This window comes from Hemitrygon akajei, chromosome 7 (assembly GCF_048418815.1).
Source record: "Hemitrygon akajei chromosome 7, sHemAka1.3, whole genome shotgun sequence".
Classification (NCBI taxonomy): domain Eukaryota; kingdom Metazoa; phylum Chordata; class Chondrichthyes; order Myliobatiformes; family Dasyatidae; genus Hemitrygon; species Hemitrygon akajei.
In genome coordinates this window covers 23,961,301-23,984,017 of record NC_133130.1, presented here as the reverse complement: position 1 = coordinate 23,984,017, position 22,717 = coordinate 23,961,301, and the positions used below count along the sequence as shown (strand labels likewise).

General features: G+C 42.5%; 1 protein-coding gene across 2 annotated transcripts in view; it reads right to left on the bottom strand.

Moving 5' to 3' along the window:
* The window catches only part of LOC140730296 (lysosomal proton-coupled steroid conjugate and bile acid symporter SLC46A3), a 134,409-nt gene extending 114,810 nt beyond the window's left edge, over positions 1 to 19,599 (bottom strand). For both annotated transcript variants that reach the window (XM_073050512.1, XM_073050513.1), the window contains exons 1-3: positions 19,489 to 19,599; positions 9,623 to 10,358; positions 7,653 to 7,750 (exon numbers count right to left, since the gene is read on the bottom strand). In XM_073050512.1, the coding sequence (XP_072906613.1) occupies positions 7,653 to 7,750; positions 9,623 to 10,358; positions 19,489 to 19,590 (936 nt within the window). In that variant the 5' untranslated portion in view covers positions 19,591 to 19,599. The remainder of the gene's footprint in view (positions 1 to 7,652; positions 7,751 to 9,622; positions 10,359 to 19,488) is intronic.
* Between the last annotated feature and the right edge of the window lie 3,118 nt (positions 19,600 to 22,717).

Below are 22,717 nucleotides of genomic sequence, written 5' to 3'. Positions count from 1 at the left end.
TCGATATTTTTTGTTTATTTATTGTTATTATTGTTTCTTTTTTTCTTCTTCTAGTTTTTACATCTTGATCTTGGGAAGGTACATTTAATTCACTAGAGAATTCCCTTATTAACTCTCCTATTGCTCTTTACGATCTGATCTCTCATCTTGGTATCCTCATCTGAATAATGCTCTGTTCTTGTATCTCCATTGACTCCTTTCTTTTCGGACTTCCATTCATCCTGCTGGGCTTTGGTCTTTGCATTTACTTTTACAAGTGGCTTTTTGTCTCAATCCCGAAGTTCATGTAATAACTTTAATGCAGGAAGAGCAGATTCTGGTTCTTTATACTTACAAAAACCAAATGCTTGCAACTTTCCTGATGCTCCATGGTCCTCTTCCAGCTTAAAACCAAGCCACATTTTGCAAGTAACTGCCTGATTAACATTTTGCAGTCAATTACTAAGGATGAAGTCGCAGGGTACTTCGAGGTACACGATAAAATAGGGCACAGCCAGCATAGTTTCCTCAAGGGAAAATCTTGTCTGCCAAGTCAGTTGGATTATTTAAAGAAATAGCAAGCAGAATAGACACAGGAGAATCAGTTAATGTTGTGTACTTGGATTTTCAGAAGGCCTTTAAGAAGGTGCCACACATGAGGCTGCTTAACAAGTTACAAGCCCATGGTATTACAGGAAACATTGTAGCATGGATAAAGCAGTGTCTGATTGGCAAGAGGCAAAGAGTAAGAATAAAAGCAGTCTTTTCTGGTTGGCTGTTGGTGACTAGTGGTGTTCCACAGAGGTCTGTGTTGAGACCAATTCTTATTATGTTGTATGCCAATGATTTGAATGATGGAATTGATAGCTTTATTGCAAAGTTTGCAGACGATATGAAGATTGGTGGACGGGCAAGTAGTTTTGGGGAAGTAGAGAGGCTACAGAAGGACAGACAGATCTGGAGAATGGGCAAAGAAATGGCAGATGGAATACTGTGTTGGGAATTGTATGAGTATGCACTTCGGTAGAAGAAATGAAAGGGTTGACTATTTTCTAAATAGACAGAAAATACAAATAACTGAGGGGGTTGGGAGTCCTTGTGCAGGATACCCTAAAGGTTAATCTGGGTAAGGAAGGAAAATGCAATAGTATCATTAATTTCAAAAGGACTAGAATATAAAAGCAAGGATATAATGTTGAGACTTTATAAAGCACTGGTGAGGTCTCATTTGGGAGTATTATGAGCAATTTTTGTCCTATTATCTTAGATAGGATGTGTTGAAACTGGACAGGCTTCAAAGGAGGTTCATGAAAATGAATCCAGTATTGAATGGCTTGTCATATGAAGAACATTTGAAGGTCTGGGCTTGCATTCACTAGAATTCTGAAGAATGAGGGGTGACCTCATTGAAACCTATTGACTGTTGAAAGGCCTCATTAGAGTGGATGGGGAGAGGATGTTTCCCTCAATGGGATGGGTCCCCAATCCAATTGTAGTTATCTCAGCCAAGCATGCCCCCACAATGCTGGTCCTTCTGTTTTTGCCACATGCAAGATCAATGTAGTTTATTGGTTGTTGTACTTCACAGTTGCAAATGTCATTCCCTCAGAAGTTATCTTTTCTCCAGTTGGACATCTGCAAGCTTCAGTTTAGTATCTTTGAAATGCCTCTCAAACTCACTTGATGAAACAACTGAAACAGCTGAGCCAGTGTCCAAATCCATTTTAATTAATTTGCCAATCACATCTGGTGTAAACCATATTGCTTGTCTACTGTTAATTTTCACACTGTAAATCTCAAGGCCACAAAGCCCTGTGTCACTCTAATCATTATCCGATTTTTCAGATCAGTGCTCTTTTTGAAACTGCAACTTTTTTTATATATATATCTTTTTTCTCTTCCCTGTGTGGTCCATTTACTTCTGTCTGCCCAATATGCTCTTTGTTGCATTTTCTCCAAGTTTCACCCACACCTGTACTGGTCTGGTATACGAGAGCCCCTGCCACAACGGTAACACAACATGTCTGGCCAGGCCTGTTTTTGTTTAGACATTGAAATTTTGTTCACACTTGCTCTCATTCCTGACTGCAACTCAATTGTGTCTCTGGCTGCAGTTTGCATTGAAACAGCGATTTCAACTGCTCTCTTAAATGTAAATTGCGTTTCAGTTAGGAACTGTTATCAAATGCTTTCTCGTAAAGTTCCACAGGCTAAACGACGTCTCAGTGTATCAGTCCGCCCATTACCAATCTGACAAATTTCAGCAAATCTCTTCAATTCAGCCATGCATGCTGAAAAGGACTCCCTTAATTCTTGATTCCATTTATGAAATCAAAAACATTCTTCAATCAACAATGGCTTTGGTTCTAAATGCTCCTGCATACTTTGACAATATCAGTAAAGCTCATTTTTGCAGGTTTGGTTGGAGAAGTCAAACCTTGAAGTAAACTATCTATCTGTAGAAACATAGAAAACCTACAGCACAATACAGGCCACAAAGCTGTATCAAACATGTCCCTACCTTAGAAATTACTAGGCTTACCCATAGCCCTCTATTTTACTAAGCTCCATGTACATATCCAAAAGTCTCTTAAAAGACCCTACCATATCTGCCTCCAGCACTACTGCCGGCAGCCCATTCCACACACTCACCACTCTCTGAGTAAAAAACTTACCCCTGACATCTCCTCTGTACCTACTCCCCAGCACTTTAAACCTGTGTCCTCTTGTGGCAACCATTCCAGCCCTGGGAAAAAGCCTCTGACTATCCACACGATCAATGCCTCTCATCATCTTATAAGCCAATGCACTCAGCAAAACCGGTATTTGTTTCTCATTGGCTATTTCATTTCCTACAAAATACTGTTCAATTTGCTCAGTATATAAAATCTAGTTATTTGTTGTGTATTCAAACAGGTCAAGCTTTCCAATGTAGCCAGCTACTTCTACTCTTTTTTTATTATCACCCAGTACTCACTATTTATGAAGCCTGAATTCTTCCATTTTCTGCCTTTTATTTAACTCCACCATCTCTGCGCACTGTGCGTTGCATTTTTTTAAACTGCACTCTTCCTCACTGCATTATTTTTTAGTCTGAATGTCTCGCTGTGCTTCAACAGGTTGACCGCTGTCTCAGGTTCATTTTAAAAAATACCCCATTGCCACAGTTATGTTTGTAACTTCAAAACATTAAATTAACTCAAAGGAAGATACAGGAGTCCAAAACGTGTCTAACATCTTTACTTTAAATGAGATGTGCATGTATCACGTGGTAGTGTGATGACGTATGCGATTCGTGTATTCATAAATACAACCCACAATGAATCATTCAAACAAACAAGCATCAAAAAATGAATGTGATAGTAAAGTTAAATTAGTCCAATAGTCTCCAGGGAACTGAATAGCAACACCATCAAAAATATTTTAGGGGCAATGCAAGTGGGTGTATCTGTCTATCAGCAACAGTAATAATGGGGAAAACTCTACAACTGTGGTAGTTTAAGGTGGACCTTCAAATGCTGAAATAGCCACACTAACTGTAAATGGCTTTAAGCGGAACCTTCTGTTGAAAAAGTTATGGGCATATTGCAACAGTATGGTGCAAAAAAAAAACCAGATTGCTGGTTCGTTCTTTTCATTCTGGGAGTGATAACACTTTTACCTTTCCAGAATGTTCCCTTGAAAGATGGTCCCAGATGGGACTCGTTAGTCAAAAGTGCAGTGCCGACATTCAAACGCAATGCTAAAGAACTATGAAACAAAGCGTCCCCTCCCACACACCCCCCAACACCATGGGACCACTGTTTGACTGAAAAATATTGACCTCAAGTAAAACAAGCAAGACATTATCGTCCAGTTGATGAAAAATTAACTTCATGTTGGATTTTTTTATTGTGGCAACAATGTAATGGAGGGAGAATTTTGAAGAACGGTTTGCATTGGAGGCTGTTTCCTTCTTTTACACAACCAATTATTTACTCAACCCAGGTCAATCCCATTTTCCCTGCCACCTTTGGGCTACACAAGGCACCTGGCAACTGAGACCCTCTTATGACTGCTACTCCCAGGGCGACAGTGATTCTCAATATGAAGGAAGTGTTTGACTTCTGTGAGATCCCCTCTCACAGAGGCACTTTTAGATGCTATGGTATGGCTGACCAGGATATAAAATGAGGGTGATGTTGAGCAATGCAAGTCAAAACACAAACTGATTGCTTATAATCACCCAAGGACAAGTACATTCTCGACGGAGAGTGGATAATCCATCACCTCTGTCCCAGTTAAAATTGGATATTTCCTCCTAAAGGTAAACAGATGTATTTCAACACACTGTAGAGTCCAGTCCCTGGAAAGAATTTGTTGTCTGAACCAGACAAAACATGAAAAAAAAAACAAAAGATGCTGGGGATTTCCAGCATCTGCAGTCTTTTTTTTGGCTTTTCAAACACATATTTGTGTAAGAACTGAACTGAAAGTGTCAGGTTAACTGAATGCAAACAAATCACAAAATGGTCCATTGTACAAAGACACTGCCAGGGACAGTAACAGTAGTTGGAAAGGTTGTTGGCCATAGATATCCACTACATCTTGCGTTTCCCTACATCAGTGTTGTTGACCATTTTATTGAAAAATCACAGAAACACTCAGAAAGGTGAAAATATTTTGCAATTGTAACAGGCATTTTGAACTCCGGTAAATCAATTCTGTGCATGGTAACGTGCCAAAGGACCAATCAAGATCTTACTGGGAGAAGGAAGGGATAACAGAGATAACACAGTTGGCCCAACAAGGATCAGAGGAACATGTCAGTCCATGGCCTCCTCTTGTGCCAGAATGAGGCCACACCCTCAGAATGGCGCAGCACCATCTTATATTCCATCTGGGTAGCCTCCAACCTGCTGTTACAGATATCCCTCTAGTAAATAAACTCTTCTTCTCCAGCCCTTTAACTTTCCCACCCACTTGGCTTCACCTATCACGCTCCAGCTGTCCTCCTTCCCCTCCCTCCACCTTTTTATTCTGGCATCTTCCCCCTTCCTTTCCAGTCCTGAAGGGTCCTTTGAGGGAATAAAAGGATCCTTTTCTGGTTGGCTGCCAGTGACTCGTGGAGTTCCGCAGGGATGTTAGGATCTTTTTTTATGCTGTATATCAATGATTTAGATGACGGAATAGCTGGCTTTGTTACCAAGTTTGCAGACAATACAAAGACTGGTGGATGGACAGGTAGTGTGGAAGAAACAGGTAGGCTTAGACAGATTAGGAGAATGGGCAAGAGAGTGGCAAATGAAATACAATGTTGAAAAATGCATGGTCTTGTGCTTTGGTAGTAGAAATAAATGTGCAGAATAGTTTCTAAACGGGAAGAAAACCCAAAAATCTGAGATGCAAATGGATTTGGGAGTTCTTGTGCAGAACACCCTAAGGGTTAGCTTGCAGGTAGAGTTGGTGGTGAGGAAGGCAAATGCCATATTAACATTCATTTCAGGAGGTCTAGAATACAAGAGCAGGGATGTGATGCTGAGGCTTTATAAGGCACTGGTGAGGTCTCACCTTGAGTATTGTGAACAGATTTGGACTCTTCATCTAAGAAAAGATGTGTACCGGGGAGGGTTCAGACGATGTTCACAAGGATAATTCTGGGAATGAAAGGGTTATCATACGGGGAACGTTTTATAGCTCTGGGTCTGTACTTGCTGGAATTTAGAAGGATGAGAGGGGATCTCATTGAAACCTTTTGAATGTTGAAAGGCCTAGGCAGAGAGGATGTGGAAAGGATGTTTCCCATGGTGGGGGAGTCTAGGACAAGAGGGCACAGCCTCCGGATAGAGGGGCGTCCATTAAAACAGATGCAGAGAAATTTCTTTAGCCAGCGGTTGGTGAATTTGTGGAATTTATTACCACTGGCAGCTGTGGAGGCTGGGTCATTTGGGGTATTTAAGGCAGAGCATGATAGGTTCTTGATTGGCCACGGCATCAAAATTTATGGGGAGAAGGCTGGGGAATGGGGTTGAGGAGGGGGGAAAAAAGGATCAGCCAGGATTGAATGGTAGAGAAGACACAACGGGCCAAATGGCCTATTTCTGCTCCTATGTCTTATGGTCTTATGTACACAACCGTTCCTATCCATTCTCCTGTCAAAATGCCTTTGAAAAGTTGTAATTGTATCTGCGTCTAGCATTTCCTCTGGGAGCTCATTCCACATGCCCCCGCACCCTTTTGAAAGAAATATTTGTCCTTTGGGTCCATTTTAAATCCTTCCCCTCTCACCTTAAACCTATGTCCTTTAATCTTGGACCCAATGACTCTGGGGGAAAAAAGACTGACCATCCATTTTATTGATACCCCTCAAGATTTTAAATGCCTCTCTAAGGTCACCACTCAGCGTTCTTTGTTCCAAAGGAAATAGACTCTCTGTTGGTCAGGATGTTGCACCCCGGCTCTGTATGTGATACCCAAGCCAGGGCAGTACAATATGGAGAGCAAGCTTTTGCCCTGATAGCAGGTTCCCCCTCTCCACACAGCTGATGAATCCAAAGGATGACAGAGACCGATTCAGTTTGGCACCAGTGACATCGCAGGAGTTGCCAGTCAGTAATGAACACAATGTAGGACTGCCTTAAGGACCCCAGCTCCAGATACTTCCCAGGGTTTACTCCCTAAGCTTTCCCCATGGATGAGCATAGCCGTAAGGAAGCAGAGGTTTGAGATCACAGTTTTCGTTCTCCTAGATAAGCTGCCAACCACAGCAAACGAGCCCCATCTGCCCGGCGACTAATTTTAAGGCACCAGCAACCCAGCTTTGCCCCTTCACCTGTCAGTAGAAATAGTTCCTCTGGGCTTAGTAACTAAGCCACATGTGAAGGCCAGGAGCTGGACTTGGTTGTTCAAGGCTATTTGAGAGGCATGCCATTGGAAACGTTTAATAGGTCATGTTAGTTTATCCCCACTACCTCCACCAACTATGCCAACTTAAGGAATCAAGGGAAAGAATCCCAGCCCTTTTGCAAGAACAAATTTCAAGCAGATTCCATTTTTAAGACTGGCCCCTCTTACCCCAAATGAAACCAGAGTTACCAACGGTTAAGTAAACCACTTATTTTGATATCAGGACTTAAGAGAATAAGCAGCTTGTCAGTTATCTCCCGGTGCTGTGCATAATTAGGTTGGACTGCTAAATGAATTGAAACCAGGAGAAAAGAAAGACAAAAGAAGCAAGATCCCTACACGTGATTGCTGGCAAATACTCTGTAGGAATGCGGATGTGTAATCGTCTAGTGAAGTCAGAATTGCACTCTGCTGTGATTCCCTTTCATGCTTCAAGCAAGAAGATTTTCTAAACAGGAGAAGAGGATGAAACATAAAATTGGATAAAGTGAAAGGATACAGGTGAGCAAATTGATCTTTAAGTAATTATCAAACGACAGCAAAGCCAAAACAATGAAGTGCAAACATATCTGTAAGTGCTTGGGAATGCAAGAATACATGCAGCTCTGTTTGAATTATATTCTCCATGCAAGGCTTGTCCAACAAATGTACACGGGATTTACAGCATAAAAATCACCTATTCAGCTCAACCATCTCATATTGGGAACCTTTCAAACCTGAGCTGGCAATAGGAGAATCAAATATCGGCAACATGCAAAGAGAGGCCAATACCCTTGCCCAGTACTTACACCAAGAAACATCTTCATTGCATTGTACACTCCATATAGTTCGGGTGAAAAGTGGTGTGGTGGGTGTGTCAGGAATAAAATCAGAATAGACTGTTCACCTGTAAAATAGGATTATTGAAAACAATTTAGCATGCAGATAATTTTAGGACATTGTATCTTTTTTTGGATAATCGACTGTAGTAGAGAGAAAATTTAAGTACCTGATGAGGAAAAGTCATGGTAACATTAGTCCTGAAGCTATTTAAGAAACTATAATGTCATAATTGAAAACAAGAAAATAACCATTTCCTTTCTCATCTAATTTTATCTTATCACAAATAATTTTCCTTCCACCATAGGCATAACACTCAAATTTCTCTGACATCACAAACGTGATTGGTCAATCTTGGCCGAACCATACCCTCTGCAACATAGTGGCACTGTGGTTAGAGTTACTAATTCACAGATCTAAAGATCTGGGTTCAGTCCTAGCCTTGAGTACTGACTATATACATTTTGTTCTTTCTCCACAGAGCTGCAAGAGTGGCCCATGTGAGTACTTTTCTAGAAAAGTACAGTTTAGAAACAGGACCTTCAGCCCATCTAGTCCATGCTGAACCATTAAAATTGCCTACTCCCATCGACCACCCCTTTTTGGGACCGGTAATTTACCTACATGCAGTTTACAATTAAACTTAGCACATCCTCAGGAGATGGGATGTTATATTGACACTGTATGAGATGTTGCTAAGGCCTAATCTGGAGTACAGAGCAACTTTGCATGAATATTGCTGGGTCTGGAGGATCTAATTTATAAAAGAGAGATTGAATAGGTTAGGACTATATGCCTCAAAATGTAGAAGATTGAGGGGACATTTGATAGAGGTATACAAAATAATGAGGGGCATAATTAGGCTTTTTCCACTGAGGTTGGGATGGGACTACAATCAGAGGTCATGGGTTAAGGGTGAAAGGTGAAAAGTTTAAGGGGAACATGAGGGGAAACTTCAGAGGGTTGTAAGAGTGTGGAATGAGCGGCCCACAGAAGTAGAGCACGCGAGCTCGATTTCAACATTTGGAAGAAGTTTGGACAGGTACGTGGATAGCATTTGGAGGGCTATGGTCTCAGTGCAGGTCGATGGGAATAGGCAGTCTAAGTGGTTTCGGCCTGGACTAGATCACCAAAATACCTGTTTCTGTGCTATACTTCTCTGATTCTATAACAGCAATTTGTTTTTCACCTCCATTTCCCTCCCTTTTCATCTCCATTTCCTAATACCAACGTCCTTGATCTCATTAACTTACAAAGTTTACTGCAAATCTTCCCAATGTGCAATAGAAAATTTTATTTAAATATAATTGAAATGGAACAAAGGTCCACTTCCATTTCTCATTTAATAAACTTATAGTCCTTTAACATCTTTGGACTGTTTTTACTGTGCCCATGGTCTGTTTTTTATCAATTATGCTATTGTTTGCACTGTTGTAACTATATGTTGTAACTATGTGGTTTTGTGCAGGTCTTGTAGCTTTAGTTTTTGGTCTTGTTTTGTCTGGTGGATTTGGAGCTCCTTTCCAGGAAACGCGCTAAGACGGTAGCGCGATATTAATACGCAGCAGCCTCTCCAGACTCTGGATTGGGGATTGCCAAACGTTACGTGGATTTTCTGGTGTAGTCTGTTTTGTCATATGCTTTTGTGATATCATTCTGAAGGAACATTGTCTCATTTTTTAACTGCACTGCATTTGTGATTTCTAAGTGACAATAAACTGAATCTGAATCTGAATAAAGAACACCAGCCAAGGAAAAGAACAAATAAAAACCAAATGAGATTAAATAAGAAAAAAATAAAAAATCATTTACTTACTCTAAAATGACTAGCATTGTGACATTAGACACATGAACTCAAACACAAGCCTAGCCCAAACGAATTCACACTCCAGGACATCAAGCTGCCTCAAACATAAAAAAAAAACAAATTGCAACTTACCAGTGCCGCAAACACTCATCAACATGCCACAAATAAAAATGAGATATAGCTTCAATCGATCTTGTCCTTCTCGTGCCTTTGAAAAAGTTTTCCACGTTTTTGAGGCATATAATAACAAGGAATTTTTTAGGGTTCTATCTGTGCTGTTGGGAGGTGTTTCACCAGCCAAGTCCGACCATTCACTGGAACGATTTGACTCCTTCAGCCACAGAAGTACGTAGCAAATAGTCAGTACTTGGCATCCACAGTACACACCAAAAACATAAATTAAGGTGAAACGCTGGAGCAACCATCCACTCAGTAGAAATCCAACAGTTCCCCCGATATAAAGCATTGCTTCTACAATGCTGATGTACTTGGTTCGATTCTCAACATTAGTAGTGTCAGAAATATAACTGAAGACACTGAGAAAAATAACAGGATAATTTCCAAAGATTGCAATTATAGCAGCTGCTAAAACGCACCAGTACACGGATATTTCTTTCACACACACCATCACTATCAAAATTATGCCGCCGATTAATGCGCCAACAGAGGGCAATATCATGCCAAGCTTACGACCTCCTTGATCAGACCAGGCACCAAGCAGGATTGACGTAGGTATGGACAAGAAGGTATTAACAGCTGTGTAGAGTAGCATAACATACGAGGCTTGACTTTGAATGACGAGAGAATCCTGTAAATTGTGTGAGAAGTTGCTACACACATCCTTTTCAAAATGCAGCTCTTCACAAATCTGGAAAATATAAACACTTCAATTATTCAACATTATGAAGTGAACATAGTTGCTATCACAACGCTTTACAGTACAGGCAACCCAGGTTCAACTCCGGCCGCTGCCTGTAAAGAGTTTGTACGTTCTCCCCGTGACCGCGAGGGTTTTCTCTGGCTGCTCCAAAGATGTACAGTTGGTAGGTTAATTGGTCATTGTAAATTGTTAGGCTAGGATTAGGCTAGGATTAAATCGGGTGATCACTAGGCTCAAAGGGCTGGAAAGGCCTATTCCACGCAGTATCACAACTTAAAAAAAGGAATAATAAACTTGCTGCAAGGTAAAGGCAATTTGGCTCAATAGGTTTATAGCAGCTTCAATTAGAACAATCACAAGGTCATGATGTGGATGCAAGTTAGGCCATTCAGCCCATCAGATCTACTCTGCCATTCTATCGCAGTTGTTTTTTTTTCTCTGAATCCCATTTTCCTGCCTTCTCTCTTTAACCCTCAACCCCATTACCAATCAAGAATTTATCAATCTTTGTCTTAAATACACCCAATTTCTTTGAAGCTAACCTTTATCAATGACGGCCTCTCCAATCTCATCAATGCCAACTCCAGCACTTTTTTTGATGTAGAGCAGAGGTTCCCAACTTTTCATTTGCCATTAACCCAGGTCCATGGACCCCAGATTGGGAACCCTTGTTATAGAGGGAGTGTATTAGAGGTTCACCATACTGATCTGTAAGATGGTAGCTCTGTTGCATGGGGAGAAGCTGTCAGTAGCTTTCAGATAAAAAACAGCATCTGTTTACAGGAATATCAAAGCAATCCAGCAGCCTTAAGCAGACCTCTTGAATTATCTTTTATTTTGTCAATTATTTTAAAAATATTAATTAATTAGCTTAAATTAGCTTTAAATTGAAACACCGTCAGTAAAATTCAAACTAAGCTGTTAAAGATGAGGTGATATTTTTGGGAAATGATATTAAGTTTGAAGCAGTCTTCACTTGTTTGAGTACAGCTATTGGCCAATTTCACTAAGCCTATTGATCTATTAATACACCAGGGTTTTGACATTTGGTCCTCCATCCATGTTTGATATCCGAGATGCTTTCAGGGGCCAATCATACTGGTTCTATACCAGAGCCAGTCACATTCCCCCACTTGCTTACTCAATTCCCAAAGCCCTATGGTTTCAGCGATTTACCCAGCTCCCTTTCAGACATCACAATAAATCTGCATCCACTTCGACCACTGGCAGTGCATTGCAGATCCTCATTCTGAAAGCAAAATGCTCTCACAACATTTAAGAGTCATCTGGGTGAGCACTTGAATCGCTGAGGTACAGTGGATTGTACACCAAATGCTATTAAAGGGGATTAGTGTAAATATGTATATTATCAAAACCAGACTCATCCGCCGCTATGTCCATGTAAGCCATTATGATTGATAGCATGGGTATGACAGGCTGAATGGTCTGTTTCTGTGCTCTGTCACTCTCCCAGCACACTACTGAACTTCCATCACTTAACTTGCAGAGGATTTTCATTCTATTTTTCCTAGTCTTTGACCTCCTCTGTCAAAGAGAGAAGGTTCTCTATCTACCTTTTTATTCTGGCTTCTGCTGGCTTTCTTTCCAGTCCTGAAGAACAGTCACAGCCTGAAAAGTTGACTCTTCATTCCTCTCCGTAGGTGCTACCCATCTCTGTCATGGACAGTCCCAAAGGAGAAAGGTCAGGCATGGGTCTAGCAACCCCATCCCATAAAAACCCAGCACTACAGAAATGCCAACACAAGCTACAAAGACTCCATCGCTGGGAGGGGAAGGGTATTCGATGATGGGCTACATCTGGAGACAATTTGAAAGATTGGGCCAGGACAGCAGACTCCAGCAAGCTGCTGTTGGTGGCCTATGCCCCAAGGGGGCTGATAGGCTCAAGAAGCAGAATAGATGTTGCCAGACCTGCTGTGTCCTTCCAGCATTTGGTGCGTGTCGCGCAAGCTTTCCAGCATCCATGGAATCCCTTGTGTTCTCTCTATCTGTAACTTTCACGAGAATCCCTCACCTACTCAGTGGAGAACAATCAAGATCACGCACATATTTTAATGTGTCACAGAGGATAGCATGACTGCCCAAATCAGGTCACAGGTTCTGATCTGATCACCAAAATCAAGAAGGTAGTATCGAGGGAGAGCTGTACTGTGACCTTTTGGATGAGATTTTAAAACAAGGCATAAAAGATCCCGCGATACAAATTGAAAACGTCTGGTGTGCTGAATGTTTAACCCCAAACCTACATTTCTGATTCGGACTCTCTGGTCAGCTCAGTGTTACGTGAAAATTGTTTCCTGTATTTAAAACAGCAACTGCACTTCACACCACATCAACTACATATTGAAAGGGGAAGTGATACAACAAGCCAGACCAGAATATACACTTGAACGGCAGGGACCTGGAGAGTGTTGTAGTAAAGAGACATCAAGAGAAAACAAGTACAGAGTTCTCCAAAAGTGCTGACACTGGTAGATGGTGGGGGGGGGGGGGGGGGGGGTGAATTGTGCTTTCCATCATCGTCAGCGGACCAAGTACAGCAATTGTATTGTTCAAAGTAAATGTGTTATCAAAGTACATATATGCCACCATATATAACCCTGAAATTCACTGACCTGTGGGCATACTCAAAAAATCCATAATAGAATAATAACCAACTTGGCCATTCAATAAGTATGCAGAAGATAACAAACTATGCAAATACAAGATGAAAGAATTAATTAATTAATTAATTAATAGATAGATAGATAGATAGATAAATAAGCAAGCATGCAATAAATAACAAGAACATGAGATGACGAGTCCTTGAAAGTGAGTCCATATCACCAGCATGTAAGCACAGGAGACTGAGAAACGGTTACAGCATTGCCTTTTTTTTTAATTGCCTTGTGTCAGTGGACTAGGCTGTGTTCAAGAACTCATCTAAGGGCCTGAATGACTACACCAGGGTCATTACAGACTTTATTTAAGCGGCTGCGGATGAGTGCCCCCCATGAAATCATTCAGGGTTTTCTACAATCAAAAGCCCTGGGCGAAGAATGAAATCTGGAACCTGCTGAGAGCCATATCAGAGGCATTCACTTCTGGAGATCAAGGATGCTACAAGAAGTGGAGATTCCAGACTAGACTGGAATCAATGAGGGATGCTCGGCCTCTATGGCAGGGTCTGAATGCCATAACCTCCTACAAAGTTAAATCTTGCGATGCAGAGGACAGCAGAGCTTTGCTTCCAAATGAGCTCAATGCCTTCTGTGCTCACTTTGACCACCAGAGCAGGGAGGAACCATCGCATACCCCCATGTTTCTCCATGATTCTTTGGTCTCAATATCTGAAGATGACATGCATGCTGCCTTCAGGAGAGTGAATTCAAGGAAAACATCCAGTCTAAACAGAGCACCTGGCCGAGTACTGAAGACCTGTGCTGACCAACTGGCTGGTGTATTCACAGACATCTTCAACCTCTTGCTCTGGAAGTGTGCAGTACCCACCTTCTTCAAGCAGGCTTCAATTCTACCGGTGCCCGAAAAGAGTGTAGTAACCTGTCTAAAGGACCATCTCCCAGTGGCAATTACATCCCCAGTGATGAAGTGTTTTGGGAGGCTGATGTTGAAGCATATCAGCTCCTGTCAGAATGGTGACATGGATCCGCTCCAATTCACCTACCAAAGCAACAGGTCTACAGCAGATGCCATCTCATTGACTCTTCACACAACCCTGGAACATCTGGACAACAAAGAAACATACATCAGGGTGCTCTTTATCAATTACAATTCAGCACTTAACACCATTGTCCCCTCAAAACTAATCAGTAAACTTCAAGACCTGGACCTCAAAACTCCCTTGTGTAATTGGATCCTGGATTTCCTCACTTACAGACCCTGGTCAGTTTGGAATGGCAAAAACATCTCCATCAGCACAGGAACACCACAGAGATGTGTACTTAGCTCCCTGCTCTACTTGCTTTACACCTGTGACTGTGTGGCTAAGTACAGCTCCAACACCAGATACAAGTTTGCTGACGACACCACTGTTGTGGGCTGTACCAAAGGGAGTGATGAATCAGCATACAGGAGGGAGAATAAAAACTTGGCTGGGTGGTGTAATAACAACAACCTCTCACTTAATGTCAACAAGACCAAAGAAATGATTGCCGACTTCAGGAGAGGGTAATGAGAGGTCCATGATCCAGTAATCATCGGAGGATCAGAGGTGGAGAGGGTCAGTAACGTTAAATTCCTGGGTGTCACTATCTCAGAGGACCTGTCTTGGATCCATCATATAAATATTATTGTGAAGAAAGCACAACAGTGCCTCTACTTCCTCAGGAGTCTATGGAGATTAGGCATGTCATTGAAAATCGTGGCAGGCTTCTGTAGATGTGTGGTGGAAAGTGTGCTGACTGGCTGCATTATGGCCTGGTGTGGGAACATTGAAAATCCTACAAAAGGTAGTGGATTCAGCCCAGTACATCACAGGTAAAACCCTCCTAACCATTGAGCACATCTACATGAAACGTTGCTGTAGAAAAGCAGAATCCATGATCAGAGATCCTCACCAACCAGGCTATGCTCTTTTCTCACTTCTACCTTCAGGTAGGTGGTGCAGGTGCCTCAGGACTTACACCACTAGGTTCAAAAACAGTTACTACCCCTCATCCATCAGGCTCTCGAACAAAAAAGGATAACTACATTCATTAAAGGATTCATTAAAAGATTCTGTTATTTCATCTTTGTTATTTGTTGCTATTTATCGATATCTGCATTTGTACAGATTGTTTACAGTTTACAGTTTCTGATGTTCACAGTTACTGTTCTATAGATTTGCTAAGTATGCCTGTAGAAAAAAAAATCTTGAGATTGTATGCGGTGACATGCATGTACTTTGATAATAAATTTTACTTTCAACTTTGAAATGTTGTAGGAACATTTCAATGATGGAGCGAATGAAGTTGAGTGAAGTTCTTCCCTCTGGTTCAAGAGCATGTGGTTGAGGGGTAGTAACTGTTGCTGAACCTGGTAGTGTGAACTTTGTGGCACCTGCACCTTCTACCTGAAGGCAGCAGTGAGAAATGAGCATTGCCTGGGTGGTGGGGGTCTCTGATGATGGATGCTGATTATAAAATACCAGGTTATAGCTCTACAAAGTCATGAGTGACAGGGGAGATAGTCACAGTCTTCTCCCCACAGCAGGGGAGCCCAAAACTAGACAGCACAGGTGTAAGGTGAGAAGGGAAGGATTCCAAGGGGATCTGAGAAGCTGGTTTTTCTACACAGAGGATTGTAGGTGTATGGAATGAGATGCCAGGGGAACTGGTGGAAGCAAAACACAATTGCAATGGATGAAGAGATTAGGAAAAGTTCAGAGGAATATGGGCCAAAAGCAAGCAAATACAAGTAACTCAGTTAGGCTGGTCAGCGTGGATGAGTCTGTGCCGAAGGGCCTGTTTCTATGTGACTCTATAACTCTATGATATCATGCCTTTAAATGCAAACTTCTTCCAAAGTTATTCCAAGGACACAACACCAGCCAAAACCTATCATAACTGGCTAAAGAACAGGACAATTGGTGCCATCATTTAACTGAAAGCAATTACTGCACTACCACATGCATTGCAAGTCAGATCAGGAGCTTCTAATCCAAGCAGTCTCCACACCAATGCCAGCATAATAAATAAAGCATAACTCTAACACCAAAACAAACCAAACCAAACATGGTGAAAGAGCTCGGGAAACCAAAATATGTTTTTTTAAAAATATATCAGCAATCCTTGTTCAATACTACAGAAAAATAATTAGATGAGGGAATTTCAGACAGGATTGTTTAAGGACCCTAACCATACCATATGTTTTGGTCAATTATTGAATTTCCATTAGCTATGCAGTGGCCATGATTTCTGAATTTATCGAGTATGCCCACAAAAAAGTGAATCTCTGAGTTGTATAAGGTGACATATATGTATTTCGATAACATTTACTTTAAACTTTGAATATCTATCTAGCTTTACCCAAATAATTATCCAACACTGGTTGACTGCTGTGTACCATGGACTATCACAGGATCTATGGTGACCTTATCCTAAACTTACTAACATGATTAAAAAGGCATTGATAATAAGCACAAAACATTCTGCAGACACTGGAGATCTTGAGCAAAGCATGCAAAATGCTGGAGAAAGCCAGCAGGTCAGGCCACGTTGATGGAAAGGAGTAAACTGTCGATGTTTTGGCTGTCTCTGCAGAGTGTCACCATTGTGTCACCTGACGAGCTCCTCTGGCAATTAGTGTGTGTGGTGTTCAAAAACACAGAAAACGCTTTCCATTTGTTTTTTGTTGAAGTGTGGAACATACAAACACGAAAGTTTTACTCAAACTCCATTTAAGTCATATTTTGAGTACAGTCGAGGATTAAGGCGGAACATTGCGGAGGTGGAGGTGGGGAGGGGGAGTAGTGGGGGCAGAGGAGATTTACAAAGATTTTGCAGGACTTGGAAAATTGTACCATTGGGAAAGTTTGGCTAAGACAGAGCTGTCTTTGTTGGAGGAAAGATGTAAATTTGGGACTTGGAGAGCATTCTAACTGGCTGCATCACCATCTGGTATGGGGGGGGCGGGGCTACTGCACTAGAACGAAGTAAGCTGCAGAAAGTTGTAAAATCAGTCAGCTCCGTCATGGGCACTAGCCTTCGTGGTGTCCAAGACATCTTCAAGGAGTGATGCCACAAGAAGGTGGTTTCCATCATTAAGGGTCCCCACCGCCCAGGACATGTCCTCTTCTCACTGTTACCACCAGGAAGGAGGTACAGAAGCCTGAAGACACACGCTAAACAATTCGGGAACAACACCTTCCCCTCTAACATCCAATTTCTGAATGGACATTGAACCCGTGAACACTACCTCACTATACGCATGCATGCTTACTGTAATTCACAGGTTTTTTTCCTATGTTTCGCACTGTACTGCTGCCGTAAAGTTAACAAATCTCACAACATATGCTAGTGATATTAAACCCGGTTCAAGTGCCAATACTGAAATTAAGGCAGGCCTATTCCTTTAAAAGTGATGTTAAAAATAAGAGGGAACAGATTTAGAATTAATTACATTTTTTTTTAAAAACCTGCAGAAACTGGAAATCTGAAATAAGAACACAAAATGTTGTAAACATTCACCAAGTTAGGCAGCATCGTTAGAAAGAGAACCAGAGTTAACACTTATCCATTCCTGACAAAGGGTCTTCAGCCTGGCACTGTAACTCTGTTTCTCTCTCTGTCTGTAGATGCTACCTGACCGGCTGAGGGCTTCCAGCAACTTCTTCCTTTCCTTTTTACTGTAGACGTGAAGTGATTTTAGAAGGGTGGAGGGGAGGTGGGGCCACTGTATTTCACTCAGATGGTGGTAGGGTTCGAGACGTCACTGCCTGAAATAAGTTGAACCAGCCATCAGACTTAAGCAGCATTCCACACTCAGTGGTCACTTTATTAGTTACCTGCTGAGTGTATGTTTGTGGTCTTCTGCTGCTGTAGCCCACCCACTTCACAGGTTGACGTGTTGTGCGTTCGGAGATGTTCTTCTGCACACCACTGTTGCACAATGCTAATGTGGTGAACTAGATATACCTGTCTGACTGCTCCTGTGGCTCCTCCCACAGACCCTGCTGACTGCTCCTGTGGCTCCTCCCACAGACCCCTGTATAAAGGCGACTGTGGTCTGCTGCTCTCCCTCATTTTCCCAGGATGTAGTGTTGTTCTTCAGTCAATAAAAGCCGATATCTCACTTCCTAAGTCTCAGCGTGAGTTATTGATGGTGCATCAGCTATATAGCTCAGGGCATCAGATTTTCCGAGTACAATTGCAAAGTCCTCTGTAAGAAAATTTGAACGTTCTTCCCACGTGCCTATGGGTTTCCTCCGGGTGCCTCTAGTTTCCTCTCACAACCCAGTGGAACTGGTTAGTAGATTAACTGATCATTGTAAATTGTCCTGTGATTAGGCTAGGGTTAAAATAGGTGGGCTGCAGAGCAGTGTGGCTTGTTGGACCAGAAGGGGCTATTCCACACTGTATCTCCAAATAAAGTGTGATTATTTGAGCTACTGCCACCTTCCTGTCTGTTTGAACCAGTCTGCCCATTGTCCCATAGCCTCTCACATTAACAAGGGGTTTTCATCCACAGAACTGCCACTCACTGGATGTTTATTTGGGGGGGGGGGTTGCGCACCGTTCTCTGTAAACCCATGAAGCTATTGTGTGCAAATTTCCGGGAGATCATCAATCACTGAGATACTCAAACCACCGTGTTTGACATCAACTACCATTCCATGGCCAAAGTCACAGATCACATTTCCTCCCTATTCTGATGTTTGATCTGAACCTCTTGATGGTATCTGCAGGCTTTTATGCACTGGCTTGCTACCACACAATAGGCTGATTAGATATTCCCGTTAGCAAGCAGGTGCATCTAATAAAGTGACCTCTGAGTGTATGTCCACTTAAAAAGCTCTGGCCTGAAAGATGGACCTAGTGCAGGTAAAGTATGAATGAGGGGACCAAGTGGCCACCTTCCTAGGCTGATGTTTCCCCTATTCTAACTTGTGTGAGTAATTAATGTAAACACTCTCTCAGCTCTACCTAACATATCCCAGGAAGTGCATGGTCTGATCAAAGTTTATTCCTCAGTTATTCTCCAGCAAAAAAAGTGCTTAAAACTTTTATTTGCTGAACTGTTGTTTATTACTCGGCCCCTATGTTAAAATATTGACTACACCTTAAAAACAAAACGATATTACTGCCGTTACGGTACTTTGGGAGGATATGAAAGCGAATACTTAAGTCTAAGTATTTTGCAGCCGCACCTAACCATCTCATAACGGTGGCAACTTTTGAGGAAGCGCGTTTGGCTCTGGATTTGCGGGTGGTTCCCAGTACGCTTTTGAGGAAGTGCGTTTGGCTCTGGATTTGCGGGTGGTTCCCAGTACGCTTTTGAGGAAACGCGTTTGGCTCTGGATTTGCGGGTGATTCCTAGTACGCTTTTGGCAAAGAATGGAAGCAGTCCCACTCCACCACTCGGACCAAACAGCGGCAACGCTTAGCAGCTTCGGACTCACCTTGACCAATACCAACTGCTGAATGGCGAAGGAGCTGAGATAGGTGGACATCAAGAATAGGAACACCACCGGCTCTACCGTGATGATGGTCCTGAGATCCATTTCAAAGCTGTCAAGGGGGCAAGCCACTTGCAACCTGCACCTCAGGTAAATCAGGAAGACAGGTGAGGGAGGCGGGTTGCTACCTGTCCAACACCGGTCGTGCTTCAGGCGGACCCGCCCTCCGCTGCCTCCAGCGCCAATAGCGACGTTCGCGGCACCTTGGCGACCAAGTTGGCGACCAGATTTTACTGGATGCCTGGAGGAGATTTTTGCATACAACACCGCGGCATCGGTGAATCACGTGCTATCCATTCATCTGGGTTCGAGAGGTTCAGTCCAGGTCATGACATTTTTTTTCTCTCTCGCCTTAACCCCGAGTAAGAAGTCAATGTAACAGCGGTGAAACCCAGCGTCAGCTTTTGTGCTGGCACTCCCCTGAGATGAGGTTTGATCAGTTTCGAAACGCACACACGTGCTCCCCCCGAGTAGACGTTTGACTACTTGGCTTACTCCTGCAGATATAATTTCTGTATGTTCTGTGTGCGTGCCTGTGATGATTTTTTTCCATTGTACCTCCATTTCGCCATACTTGTGCATATTACAATGAGCATGACTTGATTTGACTTCCATTGCAGGGGTACTGGGGATCATCTATGTGAAGTGTGTGTTGGCACTGGACAAGTCTTAAGAAAATCCAAACGGGTTTTAAAGTCGCTCGTTCTTTGATGCCGATGTCCATCTTATAATGGACCATTGATCTATGGACTGCCTTACCTGTAACAACTGTGAACTCCAATTTTGAAAGCACACATGGGTTCTTCCTACAAAGGGCTCCTTGCCCGCTCCCTCTCCTGTTTCACAAAATGTGGAACAAGGAGAAAAGGCTTCGGGGCATGAAAAATTGGAATTCTTTATCAAGGACCCTTGGGCATAGAGCTACTGGATATCACGAAAGTGTAATTCATGAGGGGATTCCTGGACATCTCTCGATGTGGTCAAATGGGATTGTTTAAGGATACACCCGCCATGTCCTTTCACAATGTTGGATCACCACCAGACCCACTCACCAGAGTTCCCTGAGCTGAGAATTTGAAAGGAAATCTTTTATCTTTCTGGGAAAGAAACCTTGGTATCCTGGAATTGCAACTTCACTCTGAGGAATTGCCAGTGTAATCTCAGTTTCCAATGGTTACAAAAGCTTGGTGCCCCAGATCAACAGGGATCTTTTTTTTTCATTTGTTTGCATCAATGCGAGCAAAGTTTGCCAACTGACACTGAAGGGATAATGATGGACAACATGGGGGGGGGGGGTGGGGTTGGGAGGAAGAGGCTGATAACTGCACGTGCAAGCTCTGAGCAGGGAAGATTTACCAGGATGTTGCCAGGACTGGAGGAACCAGGTGCTAGGAAGAGATTGAACAGGTTGGCATTTTATTCAGTGGAATGTGGGACAACGATGCTGATCTGAGAGAAGTTGCCTAATTCAGGAGGGGCATAGATAAGGTGAATGCACACAGTCTTTTTCCCAGGGTCGGGGAATCAAGAACAAGCGTGTATAGGTTTGAGGTGAGATGGAAAAGATTTAATAGAAATCTTATGGACAACTTTTTATTTGTTTATTGGGATACAGCATGGTTTCTGTAAAGGGAAATCTTGCCTGACAAACCTGTTAGAATTCTTTGAGGAAGTAACAAGCAGGGTGGACAAAGGAGAGGCAGTGGATGTCATTTACTTAGATTTTCAGAAGGCATTTTATTAGGTGCCTCATATGAGGCTGCTTAACTAGATAAAATCTTAAAGTGTTGCAGGAAATATATTGGCATGGATAGAGGAATGGCTGACAAGCAGGAAGCAGTGAGTGAGAATAAAAGGGACCTTTTCTGGTTGGCTGCCAGTCACTAGTGGTGTTCCTCAGGGGTCAGTATTGGGACCGTTACTTTTCACATTGTTTGTCAATGATTTAGATAGTCGAATTGATGGCTTTATGGCAAAGTTTACAGATGATAAGAAGACAGTGGAGGGGTGGGTAGTGCTGAGGAAGCAATGCGATTGCAGCAGGACTTAGACAAATTGCAAGGATGGGCAAAAAAGTTGCAGATGGACTACAGTGTGGGAAATGTACGATAATGCATTTTGTTGAAAGAAACAATAGTGCAGACTATTATCTAAATGGGGAGAAAATTCAAACTTCAGAGGTTCAAAGGGACCTAGGAGTCCTCGAGCAAGACTCCCAGAGGGTTAATTCTCAGGTTGAGTCTGTGGTAAAGAAGGCAAATGAAATGTTGGCATTAATTTCAAGGGGAATAGAATATAAAAGCAAGGAGATAATGCTGTAGCTTTATAAGACACTCGTCAGGCATCACTTGGAGTATTGTCAACAGCTTTGGGCCCCTTATCTCAGAAATTCAGAAAGGATGTATTGTCATTGAAGTGCATCCAGAGGAGGTTCACGAGGATGATTCCAGGAATGAAGGGGTTAACATATGAGGAGCGTTTGGTAGCTTTGGGCCTGTACTCACTGAAATTTAGAAGACTGCGTGGGGACCTCATTGAAACCTACTGAATGTTGAAAGGACTAGATAAGGTGGATGTGGAAAGGATGTTTCCTACGGTGGGGGTATCCAGAACAAGAGGGCACAGCCTCAAAGTTGAGGGGTGACCTTTTAGAACAGAAGTAAGGAGAGATTTTTTTTTAACCAAAGCATGGTGGATCTGTGGAATGCTCTGCCACAGACTATAGTGCAGGCCAAGTCCGTGGCTATATTTAAAGTGGAAGTTGATAGTTTCCTGATTGGTCAGTGTATCAAAGAATATGACGAGAAGGCTAGTGTATGGGGTTGAATGGGATCCGGGATTAGCCATGATGAAATGGCAGAGTGGACTTGACGAGCCGAATGGCCTAATTCTGCTCCTGTCTTATGGTCTTATACAGCCCTTTGAGCCATGTGCCCAGCAATCCCCTTGATTTAATCCTAACCTAGTCGTGGGACAATGGACCAGGACTAATTAACCAACCAAATGTACGTCTTTGGGCTATGGGAGGAAACCGGAGCATCCGGAGGAAACCCGCGTGGTCACAGGGAGAACGTGCAAACTCCTTACAGGCAGCAGCAGGAAGTAAACCCCAGTCGTCTGTACTGTAAAGTGCTGTACTATGCTACACTGAAGAAGGTTAGTATATGATATG